At 46.4% G+C, this 20,240-nt stretch overlaps 1 protein-coding gene across 1 annotated transcript; it reads right to left on the reverse strand.

Annotated features, from left to right (window-relative positions):
- Positions 1 to 4,656: 4,656 nt before the first annotated feature.
- On the reverse strand, positions 4,657 to 15,371 carry LOC309361000 (cathepsin S-like). The gene is made up of 7 exons (XM_081896008.1): positions 13,562 to 15,371; positions 12,866 to 12,991; positions 10,453 to 10,611; positions 8,134 to 8,358; positions 7,008 to 7,167; positions 6,122 to 6,221; positions 4,657 to 4,917 (listed from the first exon to the last, which is right to left on the reverse strand). The coding sequence occupies exons 1-7, from the start codon at positions 13,688 to 13,690 to the stop codon at positions 4,824 to 4,826; spliced, it is 993 nt and encodes a 330-aa protein (XP_081752134.1). The 5' UTR covers positions 13,691 to 15,371; the 3' UTR covers positions 4,657 to 4,823.
- Positions 15,372 to 20,240: the final 4,869 nt, after the last annotated feature.

Raw genomic sequence — 20,240 nt, forward strand, 5'->3', positions numbered from 1 at the left:
CCGGAAACCAAGCCTGATGAGGAACGGTTGAAGGAGCTGGGTATGTTTAGCCTGAAAAAGAGGAGACTGAGAAGAGATATGAGCGCAGCTTCCAATATCTTAAGGGCTGTCACATGGAAAATGGAGCAAGCTTGTTTTCTCCTGCTCAAGGCAACGGCTTCAAATTACGAGAAAGGAGATTCGGGCTAAACCTCAGGAAGACAGGAAGAGCTTTTTGACAGTGGAACGGTCTCCCTTGGGAGGTGGTGGACTCTCCTTCTTTGGAGGATTTTAAACAGAGTTTGGGTGGCCATCTGCCATGGATGCACTGGTTGAGATTCCTGCATTGCAGGAATAGATGACCCAGGGGGTCTCTTGCACCTCTACAACTCTATGATTCTATGCATGGAAGGCGGATGCTGCCGTCCTTCCCCAAGAAGGAGCTTGACCACAGCAATAAACAACCCGTCTGGAATGAATGCAGAAAAGGCTGCCCAATGTATGGACCACTTACCAAGTCACCAAGGTGATTCATGCCCAGCTCATAGGTGTGCATCCCCTGGGAAGCCTCTAAGTTGTGCTCTTTAATCATCTGTAGATTCTTCTCCCACACTTCCCTCCAGAAAAGTTCTTCCTCCTGCAAGGAACCCAATAAAGAGTTTGGACTCACTCGCTGGATCATCACCTCATCGTGGCGAGTGGGCTTGCCAAAATCCAATATTGCCTGAGCTCTGCGAGCGCAGCTTTCTCCCGATTGAAGCACAGAGCGTTTGAGGACCCGGGACATTCGCCTCCTCTCCATGAATTTGCCTAAATCCTACTGCCTCCTGTGGCCGTGAGTTCCGTAAAGGAGTTTCGTTCACCTGCCCTGAATCTTCCAACATTCAGCCTCCTCTGCTTACAATCCTTCCTAATACAGTGGTACCCCGGGTTAAGGACTTAATTCGTTCTGGAGGTCCATTCTTAACCTGAAACTGTTCTTAACCTGAAGCACCACTTTAGCTAATGGGGCCTCCCACTGCCGCTGCCACGCAATTTCTGTTCTCATCCTGAAGCAAAGTTCTTAACTCGAGGTACTATTTCTGGGTTAGCCGAGTCTGTAACCCGAGGCATCTGTAACCTGAAGCGTCTGTAGCCTGAGTTAGCGCTGTATTTGGAAGTTGCTGCTTGGTCTCTGGCTGCTTCAAAGGGGCTCAAAAACAGCGAGGAGCCAATTTTATGGAGGAAGGTGAAACACCAAACACCTCAATACAGCAGCTTGTTTTAGGTAAAGTTTTGAAGATACGATCCCACTGATGAGAAAGTCTCCAGGCCTGTAGTAATTGCGAGCATCTGTTTCATCCCTGACCAGATTTAAAGGACACTTTGCCTTCTGGTTCCCACAGACTCCATGAGGCATCATTAAAAGCAGGAGGAGGAGGGGTCTCATTCTGACTCTCCTTCCTACAACTGTATTGTCAGTAGCTCCTCTTACTTCCTAGACCAGGGAAGGAGAAGAAGAGAAAACTCTGGTGAGACCCAAGTGACAGAGACGTTCTTGATCAGGGTGAAGCTCAGATCTGGCTTCAGGAGTATTAAGCACTGTATCTCTAAGCTCTAAATCTTGACTCTGTGTGTCTCCGACACAGAAAATGTTCTCTGCACCAGCTTTCCCCTCTCTTGTCACAGTGCAATTAATATTGTTATGTTGTTGTTGCTTCCGAGGCTTACGCCACCTCTAGAAATATCTCTTGAGCTTTAAAAGAAGAAATCACTATGATTTAGATGATTATACATGGATAAAATTTAACCTCTGCAACTTTTTGGAGTCTTGAATGGCTCAAGCATCAGCTGCAGAGCTGGAGATAAACATGCTTGTGTTAAACATCCAGAGTTTGACATAAGTCAATGTGTGAATTTGGGAAGGGGGAGTTTGGCTTGAACTTTGCTCACAAGAACCAAAGAAGAGCCCTGAAGTAACAAAGGCCCAACTTGTCCATTTCTCCAGCCAAGCAGGACAACAAGTGAGTGGGAAAACACAGGTTTACTCAGACTAGTTTGAATAGTCCAGTGGAGTCATCTCCCAAGGCTGGACAAAGGACACCAGGTGATACCGTCATCTGCTTTCTTGATGTGTCTTCTTCTCCCTCGCCCTCCCTTGCGGTTTCTGCTGTGCCCCTATTGGTAGAAAGGGGTCTTTGTCCTTGCATGGACATGTCCTTATTGCCTTGCTTGTTTTCCAACATTTGCCTTCTCTAAAGCCACTTCCGCACTAAAAGGAGGTGGAGTTCTGGGCTTCACGGCCCCACCACGTGCGCAGCGGCTAGAGCGATTGGGGGAATTCCCAGCCGCGTCATCCCCTGGTCAGCCAATTGGCTGGCTCGGGGGCGTGGCCTGTCCTACTTAAGGCAGGACAAGGTTGGGGATCTCCCTCTTTCCCCGCCTGCCAGCTGTTCCTGTTTCCCACCCTCCCACCCTATAAGGTTTTTGTTCCTTGGCCTTGCTATGGACCTCAGTTGGTCGCCGTTGAGGGGCCTGGTAGGAATTTTTGCACTTGGCAAATTGGCACCAACCACTTGGTTTTCGCCTACCTTGTAGTAAATCGTCAGAACTTTCTGGGTATTGGCGGTTAGGCATTCATATAGTTTTGTAGATAGAAGAAGGGAGGTAGCACCATCACCTGCCCCGCATATTGAAGGGTAGTCCAGTAAAGGATTCCGGGGGGCGTGGCTGTCCAAAGCCTAAGGAGGTGAGGGCCTAAGGCACGCCCCCAGTGGGTGACCCCGGGGCATTTCCTAGTTGATGTGCATCAGCAGGACTCCCCCTACGGGTGGTTAACCCTTCCCGGACTTCAAGCAGACGGGCTGAAGTCAGATATAGTCTGTTAGGACCAATGCCTAAGCCAATACCACTTATCACCTGTAACTAATGAAGCTGCTGCCTTATTTAGCCCATTAACCTTAATAATTGTGTCATGTGACTTTATTTTCATGGCGGGGGAGGGGGACTCGCCACACAACAATTGTCTAAATACAAGCATACGAAACAGCAAAAGGAAAAACTTCTGTGGTCAATTCGATGGCTAGAGGTGGGTGTCAATCTAAGCTCAAACAAGTTTTGTGATTTAGATGCTACTCGGGGCAAGGGATGTAGGAGATAACACTGAATTCAGCTTACGGGATAAATTGTGGAAAATTGATCTGAAATTCATAGCATGTTATGCTTTGAAATAAAATTATATGAAAATGATAGATGATATCTGGCACTGAATAATTTAGCAAAGGTGTGGGGCTACCTTGGAAGGTGACTCGGAAATAACAACTAATCCTGAATGCGGCTGCCAGACTGGAGACTGGGACCATATAACCCCAGTCCTAAAGGATCTTCACTGGCTCCCAGTACATTTCTGAACTCAATTCAAATTGCTGGTGTTGACCTTTAAACCCGTAAATGCCCTCGGCCCAGTATACCCGAAGGGGCATCTCCACCCCCATTGTCCAGTCTGGACACTGAGGTCCAGCTCCAAGGGCCTTCTGGCAGTTCCCTCACTATGATGTTACAGGGACCTAACCAGAGCATGCACCACTCTGGCAAGACAATGCACAGGCAGGGCGGGTCTCAGATGGAGCTGGTAGACAGCTGCCCTGGAAACAGAATTGGCCTGTGCCTCCATGGACAGCTGTGAGTCCAAAATTACTCCCAGGCTACAAACTTGGTCCTTCTCTTGGGCTCAAGGGAGAAACACATTGCTGGTGGGATTTGACCTCAAGGGCTTACCTCCTTGACATCTGGTGGGATTTGACTGACAATCATTAACAGACATTCTTTACCACTAGCTGTTCAGTTTAATATTTTTATTTGCCTATATAACCTTGTTTCCTCCCAATAATGCCAATTAGGCAGTTACATTTTTAAGGTACAGGGAACCAGGCAGAGAGCCTTCTCAGTGGTGGCTCCCGCCCTGTGGAACACCCTCCCACCGGATGAAGGAGGTAAGCAACCTGATTTTTAAAAGACATCTGAAGGCAGCCCTGAATCAGGAAATTTTTTTACTGTTTGATGCTTTTATATATGCTGTAAGTCCCCCAGTGTGGCTGCTGCATATTACAGTCAGATGGGTGGGATATAAATAATAATAATAATAATAATAATAATAATAATAATAATAATAATAATAATTATTATTATTATTCCTTTTGCTTTCAAAGCACCTTCATAGCAGGGCATAAGTTATTAATCCATAGCTTGCTTGTCCTCACAAACTCCTTGGAGTCGCCACACTGCCTCATTCTCCGCCAAAGAGTCAATTGACACAATGTCCAACCAACTCCTTTCCCCAATGACATTTATTCTTTGTCAAATACTCACAATGCAAATGCAATACAAATACTGGCAGAGCGGGGATTTGAAACGGTGTCCTTGGTGACATCTGCACCATACATTTGAAGCACATTTAAAACATGCCGCTTCTCCCAAGGAATCTTGGGAACTATGGATTCCCACCCCACCTCCAACCCAAAGAGCCGCAATCTCCAGAACCCCCAACACACCAGAATTCTCTGGCTGAAGCCATGGGCTTTAAATTTGCACCCAAAGTGCCTTGGATGTGGTCCTCACCCAAATCCAAACTAAATGCAACCTTCAGAAAACACAGAATGCGCTGAATTTATGCAAGAACTCACACAAAACAGCCAAGCGCATGCTTAAGTATTTATTAATATCTGAAAATCGAGATGGCACTCTATATTATTTGATTTCAAAGTGCTTTATTTGGTAGCTATGAAATAAGAGGTGAAGCGTCCTGATGATTCGTTGCTCTGAAGTTTGGAATATTCCAGAAGGAAGGGTTGTGGAGCCTTAGCTGGTCACACGGGGTAACTGGCCACACGTGCCACGCCACACAGATTGACGCCTCTTCGCATCCGCATGTAGCCGTTCTCACCCCAGTAAGGTCCCCAGCTATGGAAGCAAGAGAGAGAAGAAGAGGGTCTCTCTAAAATGCTTCAACAGGAAATGACAGGAGAGTCTGGTGAATCAAAGTGGAGTCAGACTCTGGGTGCATGGATCTGTCAGTTTCAGTCCTCTTAGTTCCACATTTTTCCAGTCTTAAATCTAGTTTGCATTTAAAAAAAAAAATCACCCCAAAAACTCAGAAGCATGTTGTTCTGTGAATTTTCCTCAATAAACACATTTTTGCAGAGCAACGTCTCCTAATAGAATGCATTTCTGTTATTTTCAGTAATATGCATTTGGATGTTCTACACTTCACCCATCTCTTGGAGGGAGAACAGCAGTGTAAAATCCGAATACAGGCAAATTTCAAAGGATGGGTGTGGTTTCTGTATTGTTTCAGAAAGTGCAAAATGGGTCAGTTTGCCTTCAAATGCAAACTGAATCCAATTTCTTGCACCATAACAGTTTAGGGTTATCCAGTGAATAAAATGTTGGTGGATTTGAGGTTGGGGGTTATAATTGGACCAAAGTGGATCTATGCAGATGGCATAGGTGATATTGGGTTATATTCAAGGACAGGTGACCCTTTAATTCATAATTAAAAGTTCATGGCATTTCGATGACCCATGTGTTGCATTATGGGGGACCTATAAGGGGCACCTGAGGCTGAGGGCAGGTTTAGTCCCCACCACAGAAATATCACCAGTGCATCCTTTAATTTTGTTTCTTATCGCTGTTCAATATTATCTGTCCAAATGAGGACACTCAATCCCCAGCTTGTATTATCCAGGCCTGATGCCTGGCAACAGATCTGCAGGGCACTGAGAAGTGGGATCTTGTCCTGTGGCCACTGAAAGTCTGGGGAGGCAACAGGAGCACAAAAAAGGATTACCGTTACTAGGTGCCAGGGAGGGCTGAGTGATATATTGATATATCGTCCAAACCCAATTTGAAGTCCATATTGTGATATCAGGTTCATAGTTTTTGACCTGGTAATATATCACGAATCATGAGGTGTGTGTGCTATGCAAAAATCACAATGCTGGAAAAATCGTGAAGACGCTCTGCGCCTCTCCAGCGCTCCATCCTGATTTCAGACGTTGTCATATATCAGTATATCACAATGTTTAGCTGTTGAAAGCCCAGGCCAGGTATGCTGAAGGTCAGAGGAAGAGGCTGCAATCTCTGTCTCCTGGGCTCCCCACGTTACCTGTTCTTTATGATCCAATAAGGAATTCCATTCTGAACACCATAGCCAACTGCCAGCACGGCGTGGTTTAGGTTGGTCCCGCAGGGGTAGTCAAAGATTCCTGGATAAAGAAGGAGTTGGGGAAGGGGGAGGGGGGAGGGAGGGAGACAAGGTGAGAATGAAAGAGAAGATAGGGAGGACATTCCTGGGTCGTCTCTGGAAAAGGCAACTCACATTCTGGGCACTATCCAGCATTGGTCCCGTTGAATGAAGGGACACAACCAACTTAAACCTATTTATTTCCATGTGGTCTGCTCTGAATAGAACTTAGTTGCAGGTTGCTCCCTGAGCCACTGCCCTTCCACACTTCCTTCAAGGAAAAGCTGAGGGATTTGGCAGCAAATTTAGGATTCCCTCTCAAAGTAAATGAGCTGGCCTGCTCTCCAACGCCATCCTCTTAGGCACATTGCAGCAGCGGCTCAAGTGCTGCTGGGACACTGCCAAGCCCACCCAGGAGTGCCAGTCGCTCCCACCAAGAGCTCGCCAAGCTGAGAGGGCAAACACAGCGACCAGCAGGTGGCCTCCATTAGAAGCAGCCACCCCAGGGGTGCAGCAAGTGAAATCCGCCTGCTGCCTTCTACATGGCATCTGCAATGAGGTTAGTGGCTGCAGTCCTTGCCTTGCCCTGGACACTGGCAACACATGCTATGCCGCTGCGGGCATCTGTTTCACCACTGTGAGAACAGGATGCTGGACTTATATGGGCCTGATCCAGGAGGCTCTTCTTATATTCTTATGCTCGATCATAAACCCCGCCTCCTCCACATTCCCTATATTGGGGACTGCTGAGCGTTGAGCGTCACCCAGAGACTGGGCTCATTCTTGCAAGAGTGTTGCAGCCCCTTGCCTGAGCCGTAAAGGTTGAAGTAGGAAGCATCCACCGCAACAGCAACTGGCACATTGAAGGCCACAGCTTCTTCCAGGGCCCTCTCATCATCTTGAGGGAGATCGACCCACCCTCGGATCCTGACCGCTCGGTCTGAGCTTTGAAATTTACAGTTTCCGTCCTGCAAAGTAATAGGAAATTTTCTTTCTCCAAACCTTTATTGGGCATTAAAGATATAGACTATCTTAAAACATCCGTATACTAAAAAATGGGAATATATACAAAGAAACAGCCATATAACATCTATAGTAACAGAAATAATGGTAACCAATATTTTGGTTTTCTGTATATGGGAGGGCAGAAACAATTCTTTTTTTATGAAACCAACAATTATTTTTTGGTTTATTGATTTCTTACATACCACCCAGATCTCAGGGTGGTTCACAGAATGACACAGTATTTCCATTTAATAACAGGACAATGCATGGCACATTTAAATGTGACGCAGATGCAGATGAGGTCATGATGAAGCTTTCTTATTCTTATTCTTCATCCCAATAAACTGCACGTGTCATCGGTGGGGGAAACAAATCTGTTCAAATGGGGCTCTCGCCTCTTTGGTTACTATAATGGTTTTTAAAGTTTGGTACCAATAATGAAATTACTGGTATTGAAATAACAACAACCACCACCACCATTCTTTGGGATGTGGTAAAACCACCACCAGGCACTGCAGTGGCAAGCAATTGACAGGTGTGAGCCAAAATTTGCCACCTGCCTATCACTAAATGTTTCTTTCTCTCCTTCCCATTGTCCAGAGGAATTCAAAGTCTTATGGACTAAATATTGAGGGAGGAAAGAAATATATATTTTGATGAATAATTATAAGGGCAAAACCACACTGGAGCTGGTGTCTCTCACAGACAAAGGTGAGAAGTTCAGGGCTTGTTTTCTTCAGTCCAAACTTGCCAAAACTCCCTTCTGGCCCCTCTCAGGTGGGTGCCGTGACCATCATAAGAGAACAAGGGAGATGTTCATGGTGAGTTCCGGCTGCAAACACTTCCCATTTGGCCTCGGGTGGTAAAATGAAATGGGAGGCCCCTGTGCGTATGCCCCATGGTTGCAAAATGTCATGTTCAAATGCTACCTGTCCTGTGTAGGGGTAGACGCGTTCTGAGTTCATCCCGTTGTTCTGCAGGACGTACTGGAAGGCCCGACTTGGCCACCCTCCATTGCAGCCATAGTTCCCCTGTGGCCAAGCACAGTCCACAAGGTTTTGTTCACTCAGCGTGATCAGCCCGCGAGTCTGAATGCATAGGAGACTTTCCAGGGCTCCAACGGCAGCAAACGCCCAGCACGAGCCACAGCTGCCCTGCGGAAGGGGAAAAACAGTTTGATTTGGTGTTCAGAGGTGGGTCAACGTCTGCTCCACACTCTCTGCAGCAAACTCACCTCGGGCAATTTAGAATCATAGAATCCTAGAGTTGGAAGATACCACAAGGGCCATCGAGTTCAACCCCCTGCCAAGCAGGAAACACTATCAGAGCACTCCTGACATATGGTTGTCAAGCCTCTGCTTAAAGACCTCCAAAGAAGGAGACTCCACCACACTCCTTGGCACTCCACTGTCAAACAGCTCTTACTGTCAGGTAACAGCTCTTACTGTCAGGTAATTTGCTCTTCCTCTATACTCCCGGGCATAGGCGCCGACTCCATGGGGCCTGAGGGGGCCTGAGCCCCCTCAAAAATTCGTTTGGGGGGGCTCCGCCCCCAATAATTTAAGAAAATTATTAGTTATATTATGCTTTGTAAAATCACAAAATTATGTTGGTATTTTTTATTTTCCTTGTTTGACGATAGTTACCTTTTAAAATACATTCAGTAATGAGTTAAAACAAAGCCACTCCCGATCTAGAGAGGGGGTGGGGTTGCGGGCTCTCGACCCATCAACAATCTCGCAGGGCTGGCGTCAGCCCCGCGAGAAGCGGGGATTCCCCCTAGCTCATTAATATTCTCCGCCCACGGCAGCAGCCAATCGGCTGCCGCAAAGGGCGGGCCCTCACAGGTTCACTTAAGGTCGGGGCAGCCCGGGGCTCGCCCCTTTCGTTCCCCCAGCAGCAGCAGTTTGGAGGTCTTGGGCCCCCCCAATATTTTTTATAAGTCGGCGCCCCTGCTCCCGGGCCTTCGGCTAAGAAAGTGGGGAAACGAATGAAGCTGGGGCAGGAATCTGACAGATGCTGGGACTCCACATTTAACTCAGGAGCTGAGCAGATTAGTGGGGTAAGAGAGTTGGGAAAAAATCACATCTGGCAACAACTGTGCCCCTTTGGTTTTGGATAATTTCACATCTGGCAACCAATGAGCCCTTTTGGTTTCAGATAGTACATGGGTGACCCCTGACCAGGTTAGGTCCAGTTGTGATGACTCTGGGCTTACGGTGCTCATCTCGCTTTATTGGCCAAGGGAGCCGGCGTACAGCTTCCAGGTCATGTGGCCAGCATGACTAAGCCACTTCTGGTGAACCAGAGCAGTGCACAGAAACGCCGTTTACCTTCCCGCTGGAGCGGTATCTATTTATCTACTTGCACTTTGACGTGCTTTCGAACTGCTAGGTTGGCAGGAGCAGGGACCGAGCAACAGGAGCTCACCCCTTCGCGGGGATTCGAACCACCAACCTTCTGATCAGCAAGTCTTAGGCTCTGTGGTTTAGACCACAGCGCCACCTGCGTCCCTAGTACATGGGTAGATGAGTCTAAAATGCCCAGGATGCAAATTTTCATGGCCCTCTAGTGACTATGGTGGTTCATTTATCGGAAGAAATTTATTTAGCGTTGATTTTGACCCAAACAAGTCTCCTTTGCAAGGGGGTTGGACTAGACCAGTGGCGGCGAACCTATGGCATGTGTGCCAGAGTGGGCACCCAGAGCCCTCTCTGATGGCGCCATAGCCCCAGCAGGGCCGTTGCTGGGGGTGGGCAAAGGGACAGCCTCTCCCCCGCCACGCCAATGCGGTCAGGAAACTCTCCCTTGAGAGCACACCACCCGCAGCAGCATTGGGCAGAGCTGTGTGCCGGCCAACCAGTTCCCCACCCCCACCCCATGCCGCAATTTAAAACAGACAGGGTGCTGGATAAGGAAGCATGGAGACAGTGGGTTGGGATGGCGTGGGTTTGGATCCGAAGCAGGTTTGGATTTTTATTTTTTATTTTGGCGGGGAGCAACAGCTCAGCTAGCCATTGAGTAAGAGAAGTGTCTGTCTCTTACCCTTGAGGGCAAACAGGGGGCTCGCAAAAAGTTAGCTTCTTTTGCGTCTTGAACTTGCTATGGACTTCGGTTGGTTGCCTTGGTTCAGATGGGGGGGGGACCTTCTGACATCCCTACCCCCACCTGAGGGATTCTCATCATTGCAACACACCTTGAGTCCCTGACCTGGTCATTCTGGCCTTCCCACGCAGCGTTCTTCTCACCTGATCTTTCACCGGGGTGACACAACCTGTGTTGCGCCAGTCCACGAATTCAGGGAGCGCCAGAGTGCCAGACCTTTCGTGCCCGGTTGCGCCGCCCCCCTGCTGTCTGGGCAGGTCAGGGCGGAGCCCATTTAGCTTCTCCTTAAATTCTTCTTTTGTCTGGGGAGCAGAGGAGAGTCGTCCATGTCAATCTCGCCAGAAGTAGCTGTGCCCCCCTGGGAAGCCCCTTCCCAGTTTGCTTCAGGCGGTGAAATGGGCTGGGCTGCCCCAACCACTCAGGCTGCCTGTTGCAACTCCAGAGTCAACAACCAGTTTAGACTTCCTAAAAATAATTCGTGAATATTCACTAGGAACTGCAAAGGGGGTGCAGAGGTCTAAACAGGGACTATTATATGCAGCACAGAATCTCCTAGTTATGTGTTTTCATCTAGCTTAAGCCTAGGCAGCCCTAAGTAGTATGTAACGTGTGCTTTATTTTTCTGTTTTGTGTTCTAGTTTTCAATTTGTCATGGCCTTTGGCTAGCATAACAATAAAGCTATTTATTTAAATAATAATATTCACTAGTGGAGAGTTACCCAAACCTGGAAATGTACATGATTTTCATTGAAACTGCTGTTAATGTCTTATGTTATAAAATATACAGATTTGGTTTAAGGGTGCTTTTCATGTTATTTGTTTGTTGTTGTTGTTGTTTTATTATTATTATTAAGGGTTTTCTTGTTTTACAGTGTAAGTGTAATGCCTCGTATTTTTTTTCCCATGTAACATTTTTACAAATCCATTTCAATTGTTGAGGCATTAGGGGGAGAAGAAAAAAAAAAGGAAAGAAAGAAAAAAGAAAGAAAGAAAGGGGGTGGAGGGAGGGGAGATGGATGGGGGTGGGGTCGGGTGGCGGTGTTTCTATTATGTTTAATGTATGTAGAGTTTGGTGTCAGCGTGCTTGTGTTGTTCACTTGTGTTCCTTTGGTGGTGAGAGAGGTTGGGGTTGGCCTAGGATGTGATTGTTTTATTGTGATTGGCTGGTGATCTTTGATTTTGTGTGTGAGTGGGGTGGGTGGGTGTTTTGGATCAGGTTAGCCATATTGATTTGTATGCTGTTGGTGGATTATTGTCATTGTCCTGTTGGGCTGTGTATGTGATAAAGGGGAGCCATACCGGGGTGAAGGTGTCTTCTTCTGTTTGTCCCCGTGTCAGTTTCAGTTTATTAGTTAATTTTTCTAGTAGGGCTGTTTCCCATACTATTTGGTACCATTGGTCCATGCTTACTCCTGACAGGTCTCTCCAGTGTCTGGTTATGGTGTTTCTGGCTGCTGAAAGTAGGTGGGTTATGAGTTCTTTGTGGTGTAAATGGGCATTGTTGTCTTGGAAGATGTTTAGTAGGGCCAATTCTGGGGTGAAGTCTAATACTTGCTTAGTTATTTTACATATTTCTTGTATGGCTGTTGTCCAGAATAGTTGGATTTTGGGACACTCCCACCACATGTGAAGGTATGTGCCTGTGGAGGTGCACCCTCTCCAGCATTTTGGTGAGGTTCCTGGGTGTATTAGCGCTAGTTTCCTTAGGTACCACCTGTAGGTGAGTTTCAGTGTGAGTTCTTTTCTTTTCGTTGATATGGATTTAAAGGGGGGTTTAGACCACATTCTGGTCCATTGAGTGGGGTTAATCTCATAGCCTATGTCATTCTCCCATTGTTTTTTGATTGCGTCTAGGGGATTTGCGGGATTTTGGAGTAGTATTTTGTATATTGCGGATACCGTCCCTTTACCATTTCCCTTTGTTGTTAGGAGGTTTTCAAAGGTTGTCAGGGGCCTAGTTGCTGCTGATTTTACTGTTGGGTTGTTTAAGAGGGCATGTAGTTGGTGTTGTGTTAACCAGGGCATTTGGGTGTCTTCTAGTTTGTCTTGTATTTCTTGTGTTGTCAAGGGTTTGTTATTTTTATAAAAGTCTATTAGGCGATATAAGCCTTTGGTTCGCCAGGTTTTTATCTGGAGGTTTTGTGCTGCATGGTGGAATAATGGGTGGTACGCCAGGGGGATTAGTGGGGATGGGGTTGGGGATAGTTTGCCTATTTGTGTTTTCCATGCTTTGAGCATGGTCTGTGTGTACCTGTTAAGTGTTGTGGGAATTTTCTTTAGTTTGTTTGGGAGGAGTGGGTATGTTGTGGTGCAGGTATTTTCAATTGTGTCCCTCTCTAGGTGTACCCATTGTTTTGTCTCATCTTCTAGTATGTATGGGATTATATGACGTATTTTCATGTTATTTGTCCCAGTCTCCAAAATACCTAGTTTTGGACCTCAGCGTAGGAGCTACAAGCAGACGACTGAGCAGAATTATAAGCTCATCTATTGGGCTGAGAGAGGATTGACTAGCCGCAAAATCCATGATACAAGCCAGACTCCGAGTTTGCTTACCAAATCGCTGAACTGGTTCAACGCCATCTGAAAGGTGTGTTTCCCCTGGGCAGCTTCGCGGTTGTGCTCTTCGATGGTATGGAGATTGTCCTCCCAGACAGTTCTCCGGAAGTCTTCTGCATTCCTCTGCAGGGAAGCCTCTTGGTTAAGAATGAACGGACAGAGCCCAAGATCATTCTTGCCTCAAAAAATCAGAAGGCCTTGAGGCCAGAAGAGCTCAGCTCATGCTCTCTGACATTTTCCCAATAAAAACAGGCACATCCTATTTTGTACGCTCCAACGTTTCTCTGATTAAAATAAGGACGTTCTAAAGAAAAGTGGGACATTCCAGGATCAAATCAGAAACCAGGATGGCTTCTGTAAATCCAGGACTGTCCCTGGAAAATAGGGACACTTGGAGGGTCTGCCAGTTGCAGGAAAACGGTTCCAGATCAGAATTTAGCTGCACCAGGATGCACCAATTTCTTACCAGCCGATGAGGAATGTGCGTCTTGGTGCATTGTTGCACATGCAGTTTTCTTGGAGTTAGAAGGCAGAGGGATTGTTTTCATGCCCTGCCTATGTTTTTGCTGCTATTGCTGGACAAAGGCTGGATCCTTTACACACTGCCCATGCTCAGAAGCACATGGTTCAAAGTGCAAGCTTTTCTGAGACACAAGCATGGTGTTCATTCTAGTTAAGTTGGAGCAAGCTCACCTCACGGTATATTTTATTATGGGTCCTCTTCCAGTCACTCCAGGCTTCATCCAGAGCTGGGTCCCTGGCCAAGGTAAACGTCTTCAGCAAGACCAGGCCGGTCAATGCCACCAAAGAGATCAGATGCATATCTGCACAGGAGACAACCTAAACCTCCAAGATAATTTCATGTATGTTTTCTCTCAAGCAAGTATTTTCTCTAAAAAAGTTTCAAAATGCACACTTCTCCCCAAATATATACACCTGCTAAACACACACATTTAGGACATATTTTTCTGAAATACATGTTAATTTAATTCCATTTTTGCATTAAGCTCTATGTGTGATGGTGGTGATGGGAGCAGAGATTGGATGGATGCTTTAGCTGAGATTCCTGCATTGCAAGGGGGTTGGACTAGATGACCCTTGGGTCCCTTCCAGCACCAGTTGCTCTGTCTCAGTAATTTCACCGCTCTCAAAGGACCGCAAAATGTGTCTCCCTGGGCAACTGAAACCTAGTTGTGTTGGATCAAATGCAATTCTGCAGCCAAGTAATGTGTGCAATGCATACACCCGGATAAAGTCTGCATTGAAAATGTGCATACTGGAGAAAATAGCGAAATTGCTCTGCAAGGATGTGCACTAAAATGACAAATTTTCAAGAGGATTTAAAAAAATTGCAAAGTGATGTGGAGAACTGTATTCAAGACTACGGAAAGGTAACTGGGAGGAACTGAAATTTTCAGGTTTGATTATCCTTAGTGACTCATGAAATTTGTTAGATGACATTTAGGGAAATTTTTAATGTTTGATGTTTTATCATGTTTTTAACTTTCTGTTGGGAGCTGCCCAGAGTAGCTGGGGAAAATAAATAATAAGTAATTATTATGTTATTATTAAATGCTGTTTCTGAATATCAAACATTTGCTGAATGCAGGTAATATGCAGCATGAGCATTCGCAGCAATGGTGCTTTGAAGGGCGGGAAATCATTTTAATTTAAATCTCTCTGAACATGCCCTGTCTACTCTTTATAAATAATCTCCAATCTGGCTTCCAACAAACCTTACCTTTCCCTCAAGTGGAAATATTCAGAGAACAGGATCTTGGATGTCTGTCCACCCCGTCTGTCTGGGCAGAATAAGTTCCAGCCCCCTTTTTATAAGGAGCGTGCGTATCTAATTTCCTCTCCCACCTTAAGTTCCTAGAAACAATTTGTCAAAACTTAACTGAGCAAAAGTGACATTTCATGGTCAAAGGAAGAGGTGTGGTACCTTCCTTCTGATCAATTTGGTGGGAAAAGCCGCACATGGGCGTTCCGGATTCAGCTTTCAAAAACCTCACCTTATCACAAATTTAGGGAACCTTGTTACAGTTTCAGAAACGTAATGTCCAAAGGAAGACAGGCACAGCTTTTTCCTGTACCCACTATTTGTATAACTTTTGTTTGGTTTCATACACACATAAAGTAATACATTCACACCCAACCACAACCCCCACACTCACACTAATCATTGACCAGACCATAATTGAGTACAAAAATGACCTAGAGATGTAGCATTAGACTTTTTCGCCTCTTTTCATTTGACAAATGTTCTGTGACATTGGGGAGGTGGTAATTCTGAATTGATTTACTATGGATGTTTGTATGTGATGCCAATAAAAGGTTTGATGATGATGATGAGTACAAAAAATATGGAGAGGTTTTGGAATATTTATAGAGTCTTTGGAAGGGGTGTTTGGGGTGCTGGGAGAGGCAGTACCTCTAGTGGGGGACTCATCCTGCTCCTTCTAGGACAGTTTGTCCACCTTTGGTCCCCACCCTGTGCTCAGCTCTCACCTGTGGAAGCTGTCAGCAGGCGAAAGTGGCCACAATCCTGGGAACAGCTTTAGCTGGTTGGCTAAACCAGGTGAGGGGAGCTGATGCGTCTCGAAGCCTTGGTGAGTTAGGGACATCCCTGCATGCCAAGACAGAGTGGATGAGGCCAAGAGGGGGTCCAACGGCCAAGCAGGTGGTTTCTACCTGTGCTGCAGGGGGAAGTGAGGGGCAGGTGGGGCTCATCCACCTGGGAAGGGAACCCCCTCTAGGAGAAGGACCCTAAATCTCCACTCCCAGCTTCAGGAGAAGAAAGGGCTCAGGAGGAAACCCTGCACAAATCTGGAGTGGAGTCCCTAAGACGGCTGGGGTGGCACCTTGTACACCTCCTTCCAGCAACTCCTGCTGCCAAGCAAGTGCCCAGCGTCTTGTTCCGCTTTCCTTTGGTCCCCATCCGCTAGGCCAAGAGGGGGTCTTCATTGCTGTCATCTTCACTGCTGGATTCCTAGCGTGACAGAGCTAGTGGATCACCACTGTTTATATGCTTATGGACACTCTCAACAAACTAAAAAACGGTGTGCGATGGGATTTGTCCTTGCAGAAGTTTATTGTCATTTTCACTTTTTGAAACTCTTAAATAATGGTACAGTGGTACCTTGGGCTACATATGCTTCAGGTTACAGACTCCGCTAACCCAGAAATAGTACCTCGGGTTAAGAACTTTGCTTCAGGATGAGAATAGAAATTGTGCGGCGACAGCATGGTAGCAGCGGGAGGCCCCTTTAGCTAAAGTGGTGCTTCAGGTTATTAACAGTTTCAGGTCAAGAACGGACCTCCGGAACGAATTTAGTAGTTAACCTGAGGTACCATTGTAGTTTTAAAGCTTTATCCCTTTTTCTAAACCGTTCCGAGGTTTTTCCACAATCAGAGGGTGTGTGGGTTTCGTGAAATAATTAAATAAATCATCCTGGTTGCATTTCAGTGGTGCAACTTTATTTTATTTTGCTATATATATTTTGTATTGTTTCCATAAGCAGAACATTAACATAGCAACAAGGAAAGTACAGCAATGTGTTTGTCATGCAGGGCTGGATGGATGAGAGCCATCACTTCACTTCCACACCAAAAGAACCTGGAGCTGTGCCATTTAGCCCAACACGTCCTTGGCTGCTTTTGTTAAAATACACTACAAATAGAAGCCACGTATCAATAAAATTATCACACTGCATCACTTCCTTGGAAAGATCACTGTGATGCTTCAGCTGCTCTGATAACATTAATTCCCACACTCTTAGCTAGGGAATAAATCCTGTTCATAATTTCAAGTGACCAGCCACTTACGGTACATTTGAGCCATCATTAATAAAGGCCCAGCTATTTTTAAAACTTAGATACCCCATTGTATCATAGAGTTTTTATGCTAGCCCATTTAAATGCACCCCCCTCGTTTGTATGGTCAGGGAGATGCCCCCCCAAAATCCCCTTCCAGAATAGACTTTACTCTTGTGGTACGAACACACCAGATACAATATACCACATAATTTGGGACTTCCTCTCTTCAGCACCCTTTGGAGAGACCTACAGGCGACTCCTTTGAAGCTTAAAGTATCTATTTGCAAAGTATCTGTAATCCAATATTTTTGGGGGGATAATGTTTCTGAAACTACTGAAATTGTTCAAGGATATTTTCAAAGTCAAATTTTAAACTATTTATTTTTACTTATTGGTGGCTATTGTTTTATGTATTTCATATGTCTGGATTACCAATGTTTTATCGATTTTTAATGCTTTTGTTGTCTAAATTGTGCCAATAAAGGCTGAATGAATGAATTCATAAAGGCATCACTAATTTGTTAAGGAAAACAAGCATGTAAACCTGTATCATTTGAGGGCAGGGCAAGAGTTTGGACTTGGCAAGAGTGATGCTTAGACTTATCAGCTGAACAACCATATCTGAGATCTATGCAAAAAAACCCCAACCCCACAGAAATCATGTGCAATTTAAACTGAACCCCATATCTTTGACCTCCTTGCTAAGAAAGCCACCGTGAAGCTGGCGAGGGCCAGGAAACCCATGTAAGCCAAGACAGAGTAAAACATGGCGAGGGAGCCTTCCCTGCATTCCACTACAATCTCGCTGGGTAGAGAAGGGAGGTCCCAGTTTGGGAATGGGACCAGCCTGGATGAGGGGACAGGCCAGGACAAGGGGCTTGGGAACTGTCTCCTCCACAATCTTCTGGCTGTCATGTGACCAAGACACCTGAGAGGAGAAGCCGCAAGGCAGGCTGGGAAGTGCTGGGCCTGCCCAGTCATTGGGGCTGCCCAGTCAAGTCATCCAGGCCTGACTGCCAACGGGGGAGTCACTCTGAGTCATGTGACTTGGCAGCCAGTTTCACTTTTGGTTCTCTGTAAGATGTCAGTCAGTCACCTCTATTCTGAGCAGCATGGAATCTCAGGCAGACAGTTTGGAAGCAAGTTGTTTAGGAAGAAGTGGATTTTAGCGCAGTAAAGCTCTTCTTCTCTAAAACTCTGCATTCTTAATTTACGCTGCACGTCGCTGGCCCTGTTTCCTGGCTTGGTGGCCGTGAAGGCAAGAGCCACCAGGACATTTCTGGCCAACACAGAAGAAACGGCAAGGGAGAAGGTGGTTCCAAAAGCCGTTTGTCGGAGGCAACAGGTGAGGAAGAGGAAGGAGCTGAGGAAGCAGAGCAGGAGGGAGATGAGGCAGGTGAGTCTCGGTTGTTGGCTTTGACGATTGGCGTCTCGGTGTTTAATGAAGATCGCCAGCACAGAGATGTGAGGAGAAAGAGGGAGAAGGCAAGAGAAGCTCAAGCAAAGCCCAGATGATCTTCATAAGAAAGGAAGTTGACGTTCTTGGGGATTCTAGACTGGTTGGGGCGTTGATCGTCTGGGCACTTGGTGCAGTGAGTGGCTCCTGGAATGAGCAAAACAACTGCTTAGAGATCTGTTCCTTTTAGGGTGGAGACAGAAGGATCCATTCTCCATATACAGGAGGCATGTGAGAAATGGGCCTTGCCGAGGGGAATTCACGTAACATTAACACAGTGTGAGCTTTGAGAGAGATGCATTTCAACAGCAGAGCTGTGTAGAAAATGTTCCAGTACACCGGGTTATTCACTTCACATCTTCCCTGACAATGGGCCACGTTAGCTGAGGCATTTTGGGCATTATTTCCAGCTCTCCTACTCCACTGTTGATTCTCAAAACACCCTCATGAGGTAGCTCAGAAGAGAGAGAGATTGGCCCGTAGTTGCCCAGTGAGGAGCCGCATGATGGAGTAGAGAGTTGAACCAGGGTCTCCCATATGCTTGGTGGCCCCCACTACATATGGCTCCGCCTGCCAAGATCCCTGGGAGCTATCCTTCATGGAGATGCAACTCCCATTGCCCTCCCATTGTTGAAATCGGTTGGAGAAAGTCATCTGCTTTAAAGGAATAGTGGTGATGTGACCCTAATTGAGCCAATTCCATACCAAATGCAACCTCCTGCTCTGAAGGCATGCAAGAACTCAATCAAAACGGCCAAATTTTTTATTCATTCTTAAAATTGAGGTGGTGTTCAGTTTCAGCATGCCACTCCTGCTCTGTGATGCAGAAGAGCAACACTCTCGATGAGCCATTGCTCTGAAGGTCAGAAGATTCCAGGAGGAAGGAGGAGGAGTCCTGGGCTGCTTACACAGGCTAACTTGCCACAGCAGCTAAGCCACACAGGTTGACTCCTCTTTGTGTCCGGATGTAGCCATTCTCGCCCAGTAAGGTCCCCAACTGTGGAAGGAAGGGAGAGGATCTTTTTAAGATGTTGCTTCAAGAGGGGGGGTGGCAGGAGAGTGTGATGAGTCTGAGTGTAGCCAGAGGAAGTGCTGCAGCTTTGCGTTTGTTGCCAGCATTTCCCGGTAGGACCGGGATACATCACCCGCCTGATAGCCCAACCTTTTCTGGCCCCACTGATTCCCACGTTACCTGTTCTTTATGATCCAGTACGGATTCCCGTTCTCAGACCCATAGCCAACAGCCAGCATGGCATGGTTCATTTCCACCCCCACCTGAACCAGCAGTTGGTACTTCTGGGAGGCTGGGGGAGAAGCTTGCCATCATTGCTCTCCTAGACATCTGTATCCTCTGGGGTAAGGATATGGGAGCCAGCTGTGTGTCATGCAGCCCTCCCCCCTGAACTGTGATGGTGGTGATGATGAATAACATTTGTACACTGCCTTATACCCACAGGACTCAGGGTGGCTGGCAGCAGAAAAATACATGATAAACAAACCACAAAGTTCATAATAAAAACAAAACAAACCAATAACTCCCCCCCCCCATAATCAGCCCAAGACCTGGATGACAAGGAAGGTTTTTTCCTGACACCTAAAATATATATCATGAAGGCACCAGGCAAACCTCCCTGGGGAGAGCATTCCACAAATGGGGAGCCACTGCAGAAAAGGCTGTTCTCGTGTTGCCACCCTCTGGACCTCACATGAAGAAGGGCCTCAGAAGATGATCTCACTTGCGCTGCATTTTGTATTTCCAGTGATCTTTGGACAGGAGTTTCTGGGAATGGTGCTGCTGCATTCAGGCTACCCATTTGGGCATCTGATAAGACTAATAATAATAATAATGCATCTTACTTGAGCAGTAAAACTGGAAATAAGCCGCATCCAAACAAACAGTCACTGGACCAACTGGACCCACAGCTTGTTCCAGGGGCCCGTCATCATTGCTTGGAAGATTTACATAGCTATTGATCCTGAACGCTCGGTCGGACAATTTGAACACACAGCTCCCATCCTGCAAAGAAATGGTGACCAATATTTACATTTCCAATGTAAATATTTACATTTTCTATGCAAAGGCAAGAATAATTCTTT

Source organism: Podarcis melisellensis (genome assembly GCF_964234715.1).
Source record: "Podarcis melisellensis genome assembly, chromosome: 18".
Taxonomy (NCBI): domain Eukaryota; kingdom Metazoa; phylum Chordata; class Lepidosauria; order Squamata; family Lacertidae; genus Podarcis; species Podarcis melisellensis.

Coding starts and splice junctions, on each gene's coding strand:
- LOC309361000 (XM_081896008.1), bottom strand. CDS start 13,690: ATGCATCTGATCTCTTTGGTGGCATTGACCGGCCTGGTCTTGCTGAAG. Junction 8,359..10,452: donor TCACCCCGGTGAAAGATCAG/GTGAGAAGAACG, acceptor CCCCTTCCGCAG/GGCAGCTGTGGCTCGTGCTG. Junction 4,918..6,121: donor TATTGGATCATAAAGAACAG/GTAACGTGGGGA, acceptor TTGCTTCCATAG/CTGGGGACCTTACTGGGGTG.